Raw genomic sequence first — 14,622 nt, 5'->3', positions numbered from 1 at the left:
GTTACCATTTCCTAATTTAGTAATTGTACTGCTTACTTAACGTAATAAATATCATTTCATCTTACAATATATTACACAAATGTCATTAATTTTATATTACACTGTACTAATAGGGGTATTTTTGTCTTTTTACTACAATCTAATATAATACTAATATTTAAAATTCTACGTGCAAAAAGCAAACGCCACTCTTCCACCGGGATGGAGGGAGTATTATATTTTAAATTTTATATTAATAATTATATTCGATTCGGTTTCGGTTCTGCTACGGTTCGATTTCGGTTCGGATATTTGAAATATTTACAAATATTTTGATTTAATTAGAATTTTAATTATTTTTTAATACTTATTATTTTTTAATTTCGGTTTGGTTCGAATTATTTGCAAATATTGCAAATATTTTCAATTAACCGAAAATTCGGTTAACCGAAATTTTCAGTTCGAATATGGTTCACAATTTTGGGTATTTGTTCGGTTCGGTTTGGATATCAAATACCTGCATATTTGCAAATATTCGAACCGCGCCGACCCTAGGGACAAAAACATGAAGCATGCAATAATAAGACAATTGCAAGATAAATTTGGAGGAGACTATATGGCATTATTTCTACGTTCTTGGATCAATTGGGGCCACAACATGTTACTATATATATTGTGTATTTTTAATACTTTGTAAATCATTACGACAAAAAAAAAAAAACAAAAAAAAAAACATTTTATTTTGCGAATGCATGAATGTATGTTGCCAAAAGTAGAGCAGCCAAAGCAGCTGATTTTCTAAATTGTTCCCACTTTAAGCGATTAGATCATGTGGAGTGATTCCAATTTTGGTTGTCAATTTCACAGCTATAAAATATATACATATATTAAAAAAAAATACTCGATGTTCTAAGCTTCAAGATCTTTTTCATCAAGATTCATTATTGTAAATAATATTTTACAAAAATAAATAAAGATTGCCCTAAAGAACAGTAAATCAATATCCCAATTAAAAATTGTTTTTATATTATAATAGTCACTCACGTGGTTTTCGAAATATAAAGCTGAAATTTGTAATTAGAAATGGTTAAAAAATTAGATGAGAAAAAGCATAGGCGTCCCAACTAAATTGTTGGTTATATGAACCAATCAATAATTAAATAATTAAATTGTTGGTTGGTTACACAATCATATATTATTATTTATTTATTAAATGCTTTTGCTTTCATTGAATTCTCTTAAGGGAAGTGGGCGTGTGCGATGTAAACTAAGTGATGATTCGTCACTTCCTCATATGTGAAACGTTTTAAGACACTAATCAATTATACCATATTCAGCATCCATTTATTGCCTAATTGACTACTGTTCCCTACACATTATTATTATTATTATTATTTATTAATATATAATCAAATTTAACATCACAATGCCAATTAATGTATTGAACTAGAATTTGAGATATTATCTGCCTATCAGTCACAACTATTATTGATTTCGGCACGTAATTTCAACTAACATAGTTGTCTGTCAAGTCCCATATAGTTAGATCAACTACAATGTCTGTAAATAAGATTGGCTATTTCTACAGTAATAACACATCCATAATCTTTTCAAGAAAGGGAATTGAATGTAATATTTTTTAGAAAAATAACATAAAAACAAAAAAATCAGTCATATATGTTCAAGTGCACTTCTTCAAATCGTAAAGGGCAATAATGATTTATTGATATGTGCAGAGTACATCTCCTAAGTCCTACCCACAAAGATGAATAATGAAATAAATCAATAAAGTTGAGATTTGAGAATGGGGTGAAATGATGAACTAATGGGACCTATGGGCACGTGAAATGGTCCATCTCTCTCTCTCTCTCTCTCTCTCTCTCTCTCTCTCTCTCGATTATATGGCTCGACTGTCTGTCTTGCTTGCATTCAATTCAAATCAGCACATGCTGCCAAAATTCCATCTCATTCTCTATCACCATTGCTTTCCACTTTGCATATTCACTATTTTTCATTCCCATTCCCACCCTACTTTCCATATCCTCTTATCATTTTCATATTCATCTCACTATTCTATTTTTAAATTTTTACTTTTTTCTCATTTTTGGCAAATTTACTACCATAATCCTATAACATGTCAATTTACATTTACTCTAATAGAAACACTCAATGATTCTTCACTCAATATATTCTTAGATAGCAAGTGACACAAACACAATCCAACCAGCAATCACATCCAAAACCCACTGAAGAAACAGTATCAATATAATCCGACTAGCTGCCTAAAAATATCTCAAATAATAGAGGGCATAATTTTATCTCTCAAAAAGGTAATAAAAAATAAAATAAAATGAAATATGGAAGAGCAAGATTTCATACCTTCTATCCAGCAAAGCAAGAATGTGATCCTTATCTTCTTCCTCCTTTATTGACAATTATACATGGTGGCTATGATAAGGAAGTCTTGAAAAAGTAAGCTGTCAGCTATCTTTGATATCGAAAACCATATATCTATAAATGTAAATATTTCCATCATTACATACTATTGCAAGAATAATATTATTATTCATAGTATGGAAAGCGTAGTAACAAGGATATCAATTATGAACATTTGAAAATTTCTATGATTGAAACTAGGAGCAAATTTTATTAAACTCAACATTACATCACCTCCAGTAGAAATAATAAAATCTTATCCATTAAGGGCATCGCTTGCGAAGTGAAGATTAAATAATAAATTCCACATTATCCAACTTAGTTCGAATAATACAGAACTACACAAGCAGGGAGTGCATCTAGATGAGCAGAAACATAAACCCAAATTTATAGGAAGTATATGGAATACTAAATTACAATGGGAAAAATATATCAGGGGAAAACAAGAAAATAAGTATTAATACCAGTACGCAAGTTATGCATTTTGCTTTCAAATAACATAAATTTTTGATTACTTCGATACCTTCTTATTTGAGGAGCACTTTTTAGATGAGGGACACTTTTTAGATGAGGGACCCTTTTTAGATGATTTCTTGAAAGATTTCTTGTTAGGTTTCATCTTGCCAGAGGATGATGATTGCCCACCTTGTTTTCTTTGCCCCTTTTCCTTATTCACATTGTACATGTTAACAGCCTACAACATTGATACAAAACCAAAAATTAACCAAACCATGAAGCTGAAATTTTAGAGAAAGAACATGATACAAATAGCCCACGAGAGAGAGAACCTTTTCTACATTGAGTATCTCACGTGAGCTTTTGGAGATTTGTTCAAAACTTTCTCAGTTTTCTGTCTCTCCATGGCACCCATTCCCAACCCTTCAACCACTGGTAGGAACTGCTTGCAGATAAATTTTAGAATTAGAAAATCCTTGGCCTGCTTACTTACTATTAAACCTATAAACACAAATACATGTATATTATCTTACCATTCAAAGCTTAATGGCTGCATAGGGAAGCAAGAAGCACACACCATTTGGTAACATTTTGTCAAATTTTCCACCACTTGCTGTTGAAGTTGCTGCAATTCCAGCAACATTTTGTAACTCATCCTTGCTAATTTTCTTGGACTTCTCTAGGGTCCCTTTATGGGTAAAGCAGTGGTGGCCAGTTGAACATGGCTGCAAAACAGAAATTTAGCTTTCTGCAGCAAGGTTTCAGCTATTTCCTGTAACATGCACCATGGTTGACAGAGCAAAAATATGGAGGAAAAGAATGACACTCAACACAGGTGTATACATGAATAATACCTCAGCCACAACAACAATAAACATAACGAATCAAGAAGTATCACAAAGTGAAGGATAAAGTACCCTCCTACTCAGAAACCATATATTAAACACAAGGACTGATCCATGTTGGCTATATTGAAGCTCGGATGGAAAGAAGATAACCTTGGCAGAGCACCAACTTTAGCAGCCTGTTTCAGATTATTCAAGTGATTTTTCTCCCGTTTGTTCTTTTCTTTACGTCTCTCAGACAACAGATACTTTCCAGGTTCTGGAAAAGAAACACTGATTATTACAAAAAACTGATGGGATCAATGATTAGTGGCAACTAAATTTACAAAATTTTGAAGCAAAGAATCTGCTAAATAATAGTTGTTCATAATTATGTTATAAAACAAGCAACACGATATGTATCAACATATAGTTGTGGACCAGAATAAAAAAGAACAAAGATACTAAATTGCATACCTTCAGTACTCTTGGCCTTGACGATTGGTACATCATTGCCATCATTGATGCTAGCATAGCCATGACGCCCGTTTCCAAGTGTCAGTTTGCAATATCTTTTCATTAATTCATTAAAAATACATCAGTCTTAATATGTCAGATGCAAACATTATATAGCCCACCAACTAATTACATAAAGTAGCTTTAAATCCATAGCCGATGATTTGGTTTGACACAAAAAAAATGGTTCTATAACTCAAAACACCTGTACTCATTTGTTGGAAACATATTTTATAAGCAACTAACCAAATGAGAGAAGAATCTCCAAGCTAGGATGTATGTAGTCAAAAGGTTAAAATCAAACAAAATTACCCAATCCACCTCCAGGCTTATCTTTCAAGAACATTCACATGTTTACATTCATCAACAGTTATATCACTCTGTTCAAGATCATATCAAAATTTATACGTTCTTATCATTAGTCCTAAAATTAAACATGGATATAATTCAGTCACGTCTTCCAACCATTCTAGATTACTTCCTATTAAAGAAAATATATGTTTTAAAATAAACTAATTATCATACCGTTGGCATGACTAAAAACAGGTTTTATTCTTCGATCTAAAGTCTCTTAAAAAATACATCCACACATAGCCAATGAATGCTTCAACTGATAATTCCCAATATTAAAACGGGGCAACAGCGAGACAGATACACCCAAAACATTTACGAAAATTTCATTCTAGCACCAAAAACAAAGATAAAATAAGTCTGCGAACCAACAAATTTCAACAAGAGTAAAAACAGAAACGTATCAGAAGTAACTTGGGATTCAATACTTAACCAAGATCCTATTCAAGAATACGAAGCTACCTTCACTGTATTCAATCGGCGTGATTGAATTTACCTCCCCTGCATTCAAACGGCTTACAGTTCCTACTCCCCGAATATGAAAAATTAGAAACAGCACTCAAAATGAAAGCCTGTATTTTCGGTGGTATGGTTCTGCGCGGTTGTACAATTTACAGATTCAATAAAAGGATGCTCGGAGAAAGAGCGACGACAGAGGGTTTGGAACGGCCGGTTCGCTAGTTTCAAGCCGGCGGTTCAAACCAGAACCGCGGTCTAATCGAAATGGAACCGATTTTGACCTAATTGCCCGCCTATATAAAAACAGTTCTCACTCTTAACAAACTTCACAGTTAATTTTGCAGAGAGGCAGTTACATATCAATGGCGGAATCCTCCTCCTCCTCCTCCCCCTCCCCCTCCCCCGCCGTCGTGAAGTTGAAGCTGATAATCGATATGAAAGCCAATAGAGTCGTCTACGCGGAGGCTGGCAAGGACTTTGTGGACTTCCTATTCTATTGGTTCTCTTTCCCCCTCGCCACCGTCGTCGGTCTCCTGAGTAAGGAAAATATTTGGTCAGGCTCCTTGACCATTCTCTACAAAAGCATCGAAAATCTCACCGAGTCCTCTTTTCAGCCTAATCGAATCAAAGACATCCTGCTCAAACCCTGGGTGCCGCAGCCCTACTTTCCGGCGGCTCCGCTGTTGCCGGACGGTTTTGAGCCGCCGGAAAGGACCTTCTACACGTGTGCATCTTCTTGCCTCTCATTGTGCCGACAAGAGGTCGCCGATTATCGGGGAGCACTTTGCTCTATCTGCGGCCGCGCGATGATGGGGACTCTCAAGTACGTGGAGCCGCCGGAGGTAGCCCGGGGGTTTGTGTCGGAGCTTGATACGTATACGGTGACGGACAAATTGGTGGTGGAGCGGCAGTCGTCGACGAACTCCGGCGCCGCCGTGCTCGGCGAGCTTCAAGTTGAGGAAAGGGTCGTTCAATTGGGCTACCCCGAGGTTAATTATATATATATATATATTTAAAATTGAAATTGAAATTGGTTTGATTTGCATTGATGGGATGACATTGACAGGCTATTAAGGTGCTGAAGGCTGCTCTGGGGTCGAGAATGGTTCTTACAAATGCGTTCTTGAGGGAATCATTTTAAGAGTAGTAGAAGAAGAAATGAATGGATCTTGATCTTGGTTACGTTGTAAATGACACTTTTGTTCATTTTCTTGATCATTGTTTGAGGTAGGCTTCATATATAGATAGTGATGTATTTGTTTATCTCTGCTAAAGAAGCAATCAGTTTTGGGGTCTTTGGAAAGGCTCCACGACAGCATCCTCAACCTCGGCGAATCATGTTTCCAGCGGGCGGGCCGGATCAAGGCCCGACTATTGAAGCCCTTGATGTTTGAGCCCTACTGCGGGCGGGCTGCCTTGTTGCCGGACTATGCCGGGCCGAATATTTTATATTTTTAAAAATGGTACCACAAACAAAAAATAATTAGATTAAGATAAAATATTCGGCCGTGGACGTCCTGTAGAATTATACTATAATAACAGGACTGTATATAATTTAACACAAAAATATACAGTCTTGGGATAATATGACCGGAATATACATTAGTTATTTTCGTTAATTTTTTTAAGAAATTATTTATAATGAAATTAAAATTAATAAATTTTAATTATATTGAAATTAAAATTAATTTTTTTAATAATTAATTACTTTATATTTATCTTGTCATATAAATAAAAAATAAATAAATATATATATGTCTTTTTTCTTATATCATTCAATTTTCAATTCATTTTTCTTAAAACTAATAAATAAAAAAAAGTTCCCCGTAATCCTAGTGGCTCTTGGTATACATATATTCCATTAATTATTATCTATCAGACACCTCATTAAATAGATCAAACCTTGAAAACCCCAACAGCCATCGACCCCTCCCTCCAATCTGCAGTAAAATATATACATATATATATAAAAGAAATGATCGAACCCCATCTTCACCAATTCTCATAATCAGCAGCAGCAATGGAAAAATCAACACCATCAGCAGCAGCAATGGAAAAATCAACACCATCATCAGCAATGGCAAAACCAACCAGTGTGAGTGTGAATATGAAGCTGATGATCGACAACAAGTCGAAGAGGGTTTTATTCGCAGAGGCCAGCAAGGACTGCGTCGACTTCCTCTTCTACATGCTGTCGCTGCCCCTCGCCAACGTTGTCTCTCTGCTAAAGGACCAAAAAATTCTGAGGTCTTTGCAGAGGCTCCACGACAGCATCGTCGACCTCGACGACTCATATTTCCAGCTGCCGGAACTCAACCGGGCCGCCCTACTGAATCCGCCCATGTCGGAGCGCTACCGCGGCCGGGTTACACTGTTGCCGGAAGATGCTTTGCCGCCGCCGCCGCCGCCGCTGTCTCAGAGGAACTTCTACAGGTGTTATAGATGCACGAGCATTAGTTATTTCACAGATAACCCACAAGAAAAATGTCCTAATTGCGGCCGTGTTATGGCCACTACCATTTTGTATATCAATAGAAGCGGCGGCGGCGGTTTTGTTGGGTATGTGAAGGAGGTGGTGAGTTATATGGTGATGGACAATTTGGCGGTGGAGCCCATGTCCCCCATTTCCTGTATTGCCTTGCTAAACAGGTTTGATGTAAAAAATGTGGGTTTCTTGGAAGAAAGGGTCGTTCAACTCGGCATCAATGAGGTTATATATATATATATATACATATGTATATAGGTTTGAAATTGGATGTTTTTACAAGCTAACTGCTTATTAGTTTGATTTAATCTAATTTAATTTGATTATCAATATATATTTGTTTTTGGTTAATGATGTCAGGTAATTGGTGTGTTGAGGGCAACCATGCAGCAATCGGAGGCGGTTCTTACAGAGGTCTTCTTGAAGGATAACAACAAGAAGAAGAGATCTTGCACTAGAAGTAGCACGTGCTGAAATTAATTATCACGGGTTTCTTCATATATCACCCAAATGTTAAATTCATTCTAGCAGTTTTCTTCATATGCCAACATGCAAGTGTTCCCACAACTAGAGGAAATGTGTGTTACTTTTTATTAGTTTTTTAAAAAAAATGCGGTTAGGGTTTAACATGAAAATAATGTTCGAATAGATATTTGTGAAAGAAAAGAAAAAAATAGTACAGAATTGAAAATTTAGGATAAAAGAAACATTCCGGTTTTCAAATTTTATATATAAATAAATAATAGTAATAAATTAAATTATAGAGTATAGATGTTCTTTAAATAACAAAAATAAATAAATAAACCAATCAATGAAACCAAATTATGTATTACAAATTGTTTTCAAATCTTGACTAAGGAAATCGATTATTCACGAGTTTAAGCATATTTAAAGTTAAATATGTAATAAATACTAAAAACAAGTTCTTATGAACAAACAAAATCAAGAGTTGCAAAGTAAACCATACACTCAATATATAAATATTTAAAATGTGCTACCTAAGTCCATTTAATCCATATAAAACCCTAATTCTACCTCTTATCAAATCAATGTATAAATATTTTTATTTCTTGGATGGATCACAGAACAACCCAATTTCAGGATATGAACCAAACTTTTAGTTAATATTAAATGAACAGATCAAAGGCCATAAGATAATTTCCCAGATCAATCTCATACTGTGTTTCTGCCATAACCATGGCTGTACAGTACAGACAATGAGAACAGAATTCAATCTATCAAATGGTGATGGTGTATACCTCTTTCATTAAACAAAATTACCCCTATCCACCTCCAGGCTTTTCATCAACAGTTATATCACTCTGTTCATATTCAAATCAAAATTTATACATTCTTATCATTAGCCCTAAAATGAAACATGGATATATACTTTCAGTCATGTCTTCCAATCATTCTAGATTACTTCCTATTAAAGAAAATATATGTTTTAAAATTAACTAATTATCAATTATCAATGTAACGGTATTTACCTAATTGCCCGCCTATATAAAAACAGTTGTCACTCTTAACAAACTTCACAGTCGTTTTTGCAGAGAGACAGTTACATATCAATGGCGGAATCCTCCTCCTCCTCCTCCTCCTCCTCCCCCTCCCCCTCTCCCGCCGTCGTGGAGTTGAAGCTGATAATCGATAAGCAAGCCAATAGAGTCGTCTACGCGGAGGCCGGCAAGGACTTCATGGACTTCCTATTCTATTGGTTCTCTTTCCCCCTCGCCACCGTCGTCGGTCTCCTGAATAAGGAAAATATTTGGTTAGGCTCCTTGGTCGATCTCTACAACAGCATCGAAGATCTCTCCGAGTCCTCTTTTCAGCCTAATCGAACCAAAGACATCCTGCTCAAACCCTGGGTGGCGCAGCCATACTTTCCGGCGGCTCCGCTGTTGCCGGACGATTTTGAGCCGCCGCAAAGGACCTTCTACACGTGTACATCTTCTTGCTTCTCGTTGTGCCGACAACAGGTCGCCGATTATCGGGGAGCACTTTGCCCTATCTGCGGCGGCGCGATGATGGGGACTCTCAAGTACGTGGAGCCGCCGCCAGAAGGGCGGGGGTTTGTGTCGGAGCTCGATACGTATACGGTGACGGACAAATTGGTGGTGCGGCCGCAGTTGTCGCCCGAATTACGCGCCGCCTTGCTCGGCGGGCTTCAAGTTGAGGAAAGGGTCGTTCAATTGGGCTACCCAGAGGTTAATTATATATATATATATATATATATTTGAAATTGAAATTGAAATTGGTTTGATTTAATTTGATGGGATGACATTGACAGGCTATTAAGGTGATGAAGGCTGCTCTGAGGTCGAAAACGGTTTTTACAAATGCGTTCTTGAGGGAATCATTTTAAGAGTAGAAGAAGAAATGAATGGATCTTGATCTTGGTTATCGTTCTAAATGCCACTTTTGTTTTCTTGATCATGTTTGATGTAGGTTTCATATATAGATAGCCATTGTACGTATGTTTTTTTTGTATAGATGTTACTTCTTTGTTGATTTGAAATTTTCAAGTGTATAGATATATGTGAATGTGATATATCATTTTCTTTTCTTTTGAAAATGTGTCGAAACCGCTAAGCTAATATTTCTTTCGATGCTGTATTCAATATGGGATTAGTGGGTGCGATATATATTCCCTTATCGACCAGCCATCTCCCTCATTAATTAATTAAACTGATCAAACAGTACTCAAACAGCCAGTAAATTAGTTATAACATATAGATATATAAAGGAGCTAGAGGATCGATCCTTATCCTCATCATATATATATCGATCATCAGCAATGGAGAGTGTGAGGTTGAAGCTGATGATCGACAGCAAGTCCAAGAGGGTCCTATTCGCAGAGGCCAGCAAAGACTGCGTCGACTTCGTCTTCTACATTCTGTCGCTGCCCCTCGCCACCGTCGTCACTCTCCTCAAGGACCAACAAATTTTGGGGTCTTTGGAAAGGCTCCACGACAGCATCCACGACCTCGACGGCTCATTTTTCGAGCAGCCGGAACGGACCAGGGTCGCCCTATCGAAGCCCTCCATGTCCCAGCCCTACTGCGGCCGGGTTGCCCTCTTGCCGGAAGATTCCATGCCGCCGCCGCCGTCTGGAAGGACTTTCTACATGTGTTATAACGGCTTCTGCTGTTATGTCACGGATAGTAGAGATGCAATTTGTCCTGTTTGCTCCTGTAAAATGACGATCAATTGTACGTACGTCAAAGGAGGCGGCGATTCTGTTGGGTATGTGAAGGGTGAGGTGAGTTATATGGTGATGGACAATTTGGGAGTGGAGCCCATGTCCGCCATCTCCTGCATTGCTTTGCTAAACACGTCAGGTAATTAGCGTGTTGAGGGCAACCATGCAGCAATCGGAGGCGGTTCTTACAGAGGTCTTCTTGAAGGGTAACAAGAAGAAGAAGATTAAGTCATGATCTAGCAGCACCACGTGATGAAATTTATTATTATTATTATTATTATTATTATTATTATTATTATTATTATTATTATCGTCTATCATGTTTAAATATATAAGTATGAGCAATCGATCAAATTAAATTAATAACTATTTATATACTAAATATTCATACATAATCGAGTCCGATCCGAACCCAAAACATTCTTAACTCGAATTGAACCGACCTGAACCGAAACCTGAAATTTATTTTGAAATAAAATCTTAGCTAAACCCTGAAGTGTTAAACAAAAGTTTGATTTAATTATCAGCATGGATTTAATTATACAAGTTTTGTATAAATTAGTAATAGATAAAAATATATTTAGATAGTTACTTTGTCCACAGAATTTCCAAATTCAACAGACCGGTTTGAGAAAATTTTGCTTTAGATTTATTATTAAAATAATGTATGGTTAGATTTTTTCAGAAATGGAGAATCTAATTATTGATATTATTTTTTTATTACTAGTATACTATTTTTTTAAAATATATATCTTTATTTATTTATCTATAATGAATTGAAACTGATTTTATAAACAAAAATGAAGAGTATTAAATATAAATAAAAATATTTGGTTATTGATGGGATAAAAATAAAAAGTTGTGAGTGCATTGCATGTGCACTAAATATTTAATTAAATTAATATATATTTATTAAATATAATCTTTTATAATTTTATCTTTGTCTCAAATAATTTATCTATTTTTTCTATTTTGATCCATTCATCCTAATTATTTACTAATGAAAACAATAACTAATAAGGAGAACAAATTAGCTAGATGGCAATATCATTTTATAAAATAAAAACTTTTTATAAATTATAAAAATATTATAAAATTAAAATAAAACAAGAAAGTTGAACTAAATTGCAAGAAAAGAATTATAAGGGTGTGTTTGTTTGAGGGATTTTGTGGGATTTCTACTATTCCCACAAAATTTTCCTACCAAAAACATTAAATCAAACATTTATTTTTCATTTTTTATATTATACAGAAAATTCAATTTTACATTCAAAACATCACATCAATTCTTATTTATATCACATCGTACAACTATTCAAATTCAAAATATTTACTATTTAAATCTCAATTCAAAATTCAAACTCTCGAACAAATTGTATTATGCAGTCATGTGTCTAAACTTCCTAGTCAAATTGGAATACACAGCAAAAGTACATCTCCCAGACACATCTGCAAAGATACTTGTTTAATCAGGCAAAGATAACCTCACGGTGACGTAAAGATTGGATTTGTGACCGACGCTTCAGGTAAAACATATTTTCTTTTTTTTTTTTTTTCTTAAAGTATAATTGAGTTGGCGCATAGATTAATTAACTAGATTAATTAGTTAGATTAGAAATTAATTATTAGTACATGAGTTTTCTTCCTCTCTCGTTGTCTTTATCTTAATTATCCTTCTTTTATTGCCATTTTCAACAATAATCAAAATTAATCAATCTATAATTACTATTTATATACGTACATATATAAGTGTTCCGCCGTTTGATTCGGAAATTCCCAACAACCTTAACGTAAACGAAACAACGTACGATCCACCAATTAACTCCCTCGTCCGATCAAATTATTATTCACATTCAGATCCATATTCTATCTCTCTTTCTACTAAACTCATGGTAGCCACGCCATTCCCCTCCCGCCTTCCTAATGATCCCCTCCTCCTCCCACCGTCCTTCCTCCATCTCCGCCGCCGGCCACCACCACCACCGCGTCTCCCTCCCGCTCTTCCTCCTCCTCCTCCTCCTCCTCCTCTACTCCCTCTACTCCACCAAGCTCCTCCTCCTCACCCAGGACTGCACCTCCATCCTCCCCCTCAACTCCCAGTTAGACCTCGCCAACGCATCTATTTCATCCTCCCAGGACCCGGATCTGGTCCCGGACCACGATCCCCACCGGACCCACCTGAACCACATCGTCTTCGGCATCGCCGGCTCCGCCAATCTCTGGGAAACCCGCAAGGAGTACATCAAGCTATGGTGGCGCCCCGCCGAGGCCCGCGGCGTGGTCTGGCTCGACACCAACGTCACCGTCTCCGACGAGGACCGCGCCTCCCTGCCGGAGATCCGAATCTCCGAGGACACCTCCGACTTTCCCTACAGCCACCCCCAGGGCAGCCGCGCCGCCCTCCGGATCTCCCGCGTCGTATCGGAAACCGTACGGCTCGGCCTCTCCGACGTCCGGTGGATCGTGATGGGCGACGACGACACCGTATTGGTCGTGGACAACCTGATTAGAATCCTCAACAAATACGACCACACCCAATATTACTACATCGGCAGCTCCTCCGAGAGCCACATCCAGAACATCTTCTTCTCCTACGCCATGGCCTACGGCGGCGGCGGCTTCGCCATCAGCTACCCCCTCGCCGTCGAGCTCGAAAAAATGCAGGACGACTGCATCCGCCGCTACCCCGGCCTCTACGGCAGCGACGACCGGATTCAGGCCTGTATGGCGGAGCTCGGCGTCCCCCTCACCAAGGAGGTCGGATTCCACCAAGTAAGCAATTCAATTCAAATCAATTCGAAACCCTAACCCTAACCCTAACCCTAACCCTAATCCTAATCCCCAATTCAATTCTTGATCATATACAGTACGACGTGTACGGCAATCTCCTCGGCCTATTGGGCGCCCATCCGGTGGCGCCACTGGTGTCGCTGCACCACCTGGACGTGGTGGATCCGGTGTTTCCGGGGATGAGCAGGGTGGAGGCGCTCCGGCGGCTGTTCGAGTCGGCGGAACACGATTCCGGCAGCATAGTCCAGCAGTCGATCTGCTACGACAAGAAAAGGAACTGGTCGATCACGATCTCCTGGGGCTACGTCGTACAAATAATAAAGGGCGTGATGTCTCCCCGGGAGCTGGAAATGCCGACGAGGACGTTCCTCAACTGGTACAAGAGAGCCGACTACACGGCCTACGCCTTCAACACCAGGCCGGTGGCGCGGCAGCCATGTCAGAAGCCGTACATGTTCTACCTAAGCTCCATCAAGTACGACGAGGAGAGCGATCAAATCATGGGGATCTACACTTTCCACCGCGACAGTTATCCCTATTGCCGCTGGAAGGCGGCGCCGCCGGATCAGATCAAGTCCGTCATTGTCATGAAAAGGCCCGACCCCAACCGCTGGAAGCGAGTAAGCAATGAATGCAATTATTCATTAGGGTTTAATCAATCACAGATGCTGATGATGATGATGATGGTGATGTGTTTTGATTGTTGATTTTGTAGTCGCCGAGACGGGACTGCTGCAGAGTTTTGCCTTCGGGGAAGGAGTCGATTCTGTTGCTGTCGGTAGATGAATGCAAAGACGGCGAGATAAGTGCATTGTAGTGTTCTTGATCGTTGCAGCTTGCTGTGGATCAGCTCAGAGGCGGCACAGTTAAACCACAATCTAATATATATATATATATTCATGCACCTTGTAGCTAATGGTGAATTAATGCCTACTGTAAGTTTAAGTAATTGTGCCTTAGCTTTGTACTGATTGATTTGCACACATAGTCTGGTCGATGTGCTTCTTGTCTGTCTCTGTAGATTTCAATTCATTTTGATATTTTGGGTTCTAAATGTAATTTTTTCCCCTTTAATTAGTTGTCTCCAAATTGCTCTTCTTTCTTTAACATGAGCTAAAAAATAG

General features: G+C 38.0%; 2 protein-coding genes and 1 long non-coding RNA gene across 4 annotated transcripts; 2 read left to right on the top strand and 1 right to left on the bottom strand.

The window, feature by feature from the left end:
- Positions 1-1,586: 1,586 nt before the first annotated feature.
- Positions 1,587-5,447, bottom strand: LOC127259270 (uncharacterized). 2 transcript variants are annotated; one of them, XR_007840474.1, is made up of 7 exons: positions 5,025-5,447; positions 4,173-4,267; positions 3,870-3,975; positions 3,449-3,596; positions 3,204-3,372; positions 2,939-3,109; positions 1,587-2,490 (listed from the first exon to the last, which is right to left on the bottom strand). It is a non-coding gene; the product is annotated as an uncharacterized LOC127259270 (long non-coding RNA). The 2 variants fall into 2 exon arrangements; XR_007840475.1 differs by having other exon boundaries at positions 1,587-2,442.
- On the top strand, positions 5,429-6,482 carry LOC127259269 (uncharacterized). The gene is made up of 2 exons (XM_051286477.1): positions 5,429-6,010; positions 6,088-6,482. Exons 1-2 carry the CDS (start codon positions 5,456-5,458, stop codon positions 6,160-6,162), a joined length of 630 nt encoding a protein of 209 aa, XP_051142434.1. The 5' UTR covers positions 5,429-5,455; the 3' UTR covers positions 6,163-6,482.
- Positions 6,483-7,041: 559 nt separating this feature from the next.
- Positions 7,042-14,315, top strand: LOC127259467 (uncharacterized). The gene is made up of 6 exons (XM_051286825.1): positions 7,042-7,731; positions 7,867-7,973; positions 9,060-9,122; positions 12,877-13,480; positions 13,576-14,118; positions 14,214-14,315. The coding sequence occupies exons 1-6, from the start codon at positions 7,042-7,044 to the stop codon at positions 14,313-14,315; spliced, it is 2,109 nt and encodes a 702-aa protein (XP_051142782.1).
- The last annotated feature ends 307 nt before the right edge of the window (positions 14,316-14,622 follow it).

The sequence above is a fragment of the Andrographis paniculata genome, unplaced genomic scaffold, assembly GCF_009805555.1.
Source record: "Andrographis paniculata isolate CXL003 unplaced genomic scaffold, ASM980555v1 Contig60END, whole genome shotgun sequence".
In the NCBI taxonomy this organism is placed as follows: Eukaryota; Viridiplantae; Streptophyta; class Magnoliopsida; order Lamiales; family Acanthaceae; genus Andrographis; species Andrographis paniculata.
The sequence above is the reverse complement of the archived record's forward strand: the minus strand, read 5'-3'. Positions and strand labels throughout refer to the sequence as shown.

Excerpts from the sequence above, each read along its gene's own strand:
- LOC127259467 (XM_051286825.1), top strand. The coding sequence starts at position 7,042 with ATGGAAAAATCAACACCATCAGCAGCAGCAATGGAAAAATCAACACCA. Across the intron at positions 13,481-13,575 it reads AGGAGGTCGGATTCCACCAA|TACGACGTGTACGGCAATCT; the intron begins GTAAGCAATTCA and ends GATCATATACAG. Across the intron at positions 14,119-14,213 it reads ACCCCAACCGCTGGAAGCGA|TCGCCGAGACGGGACTGCTG; the intron begins GTAAGCAATGAA and ends TTGATTTTGTAG.
- LOC127259269 (XM_051286477.1), top strand. The coding sequence starts at position 5,456 with ATGAAAGCCAATAGAGTCGTCTACGCGGAGGCTGGCAAGGACTTTGTG. Across the intron at positions 6,011-6,087 it reads TTCAATTGGGCTACCCCGAG|GCTATTAAGGTGCTGAAGGC; the intron begins GTTAATTATATA and ends TGACATTGACAG.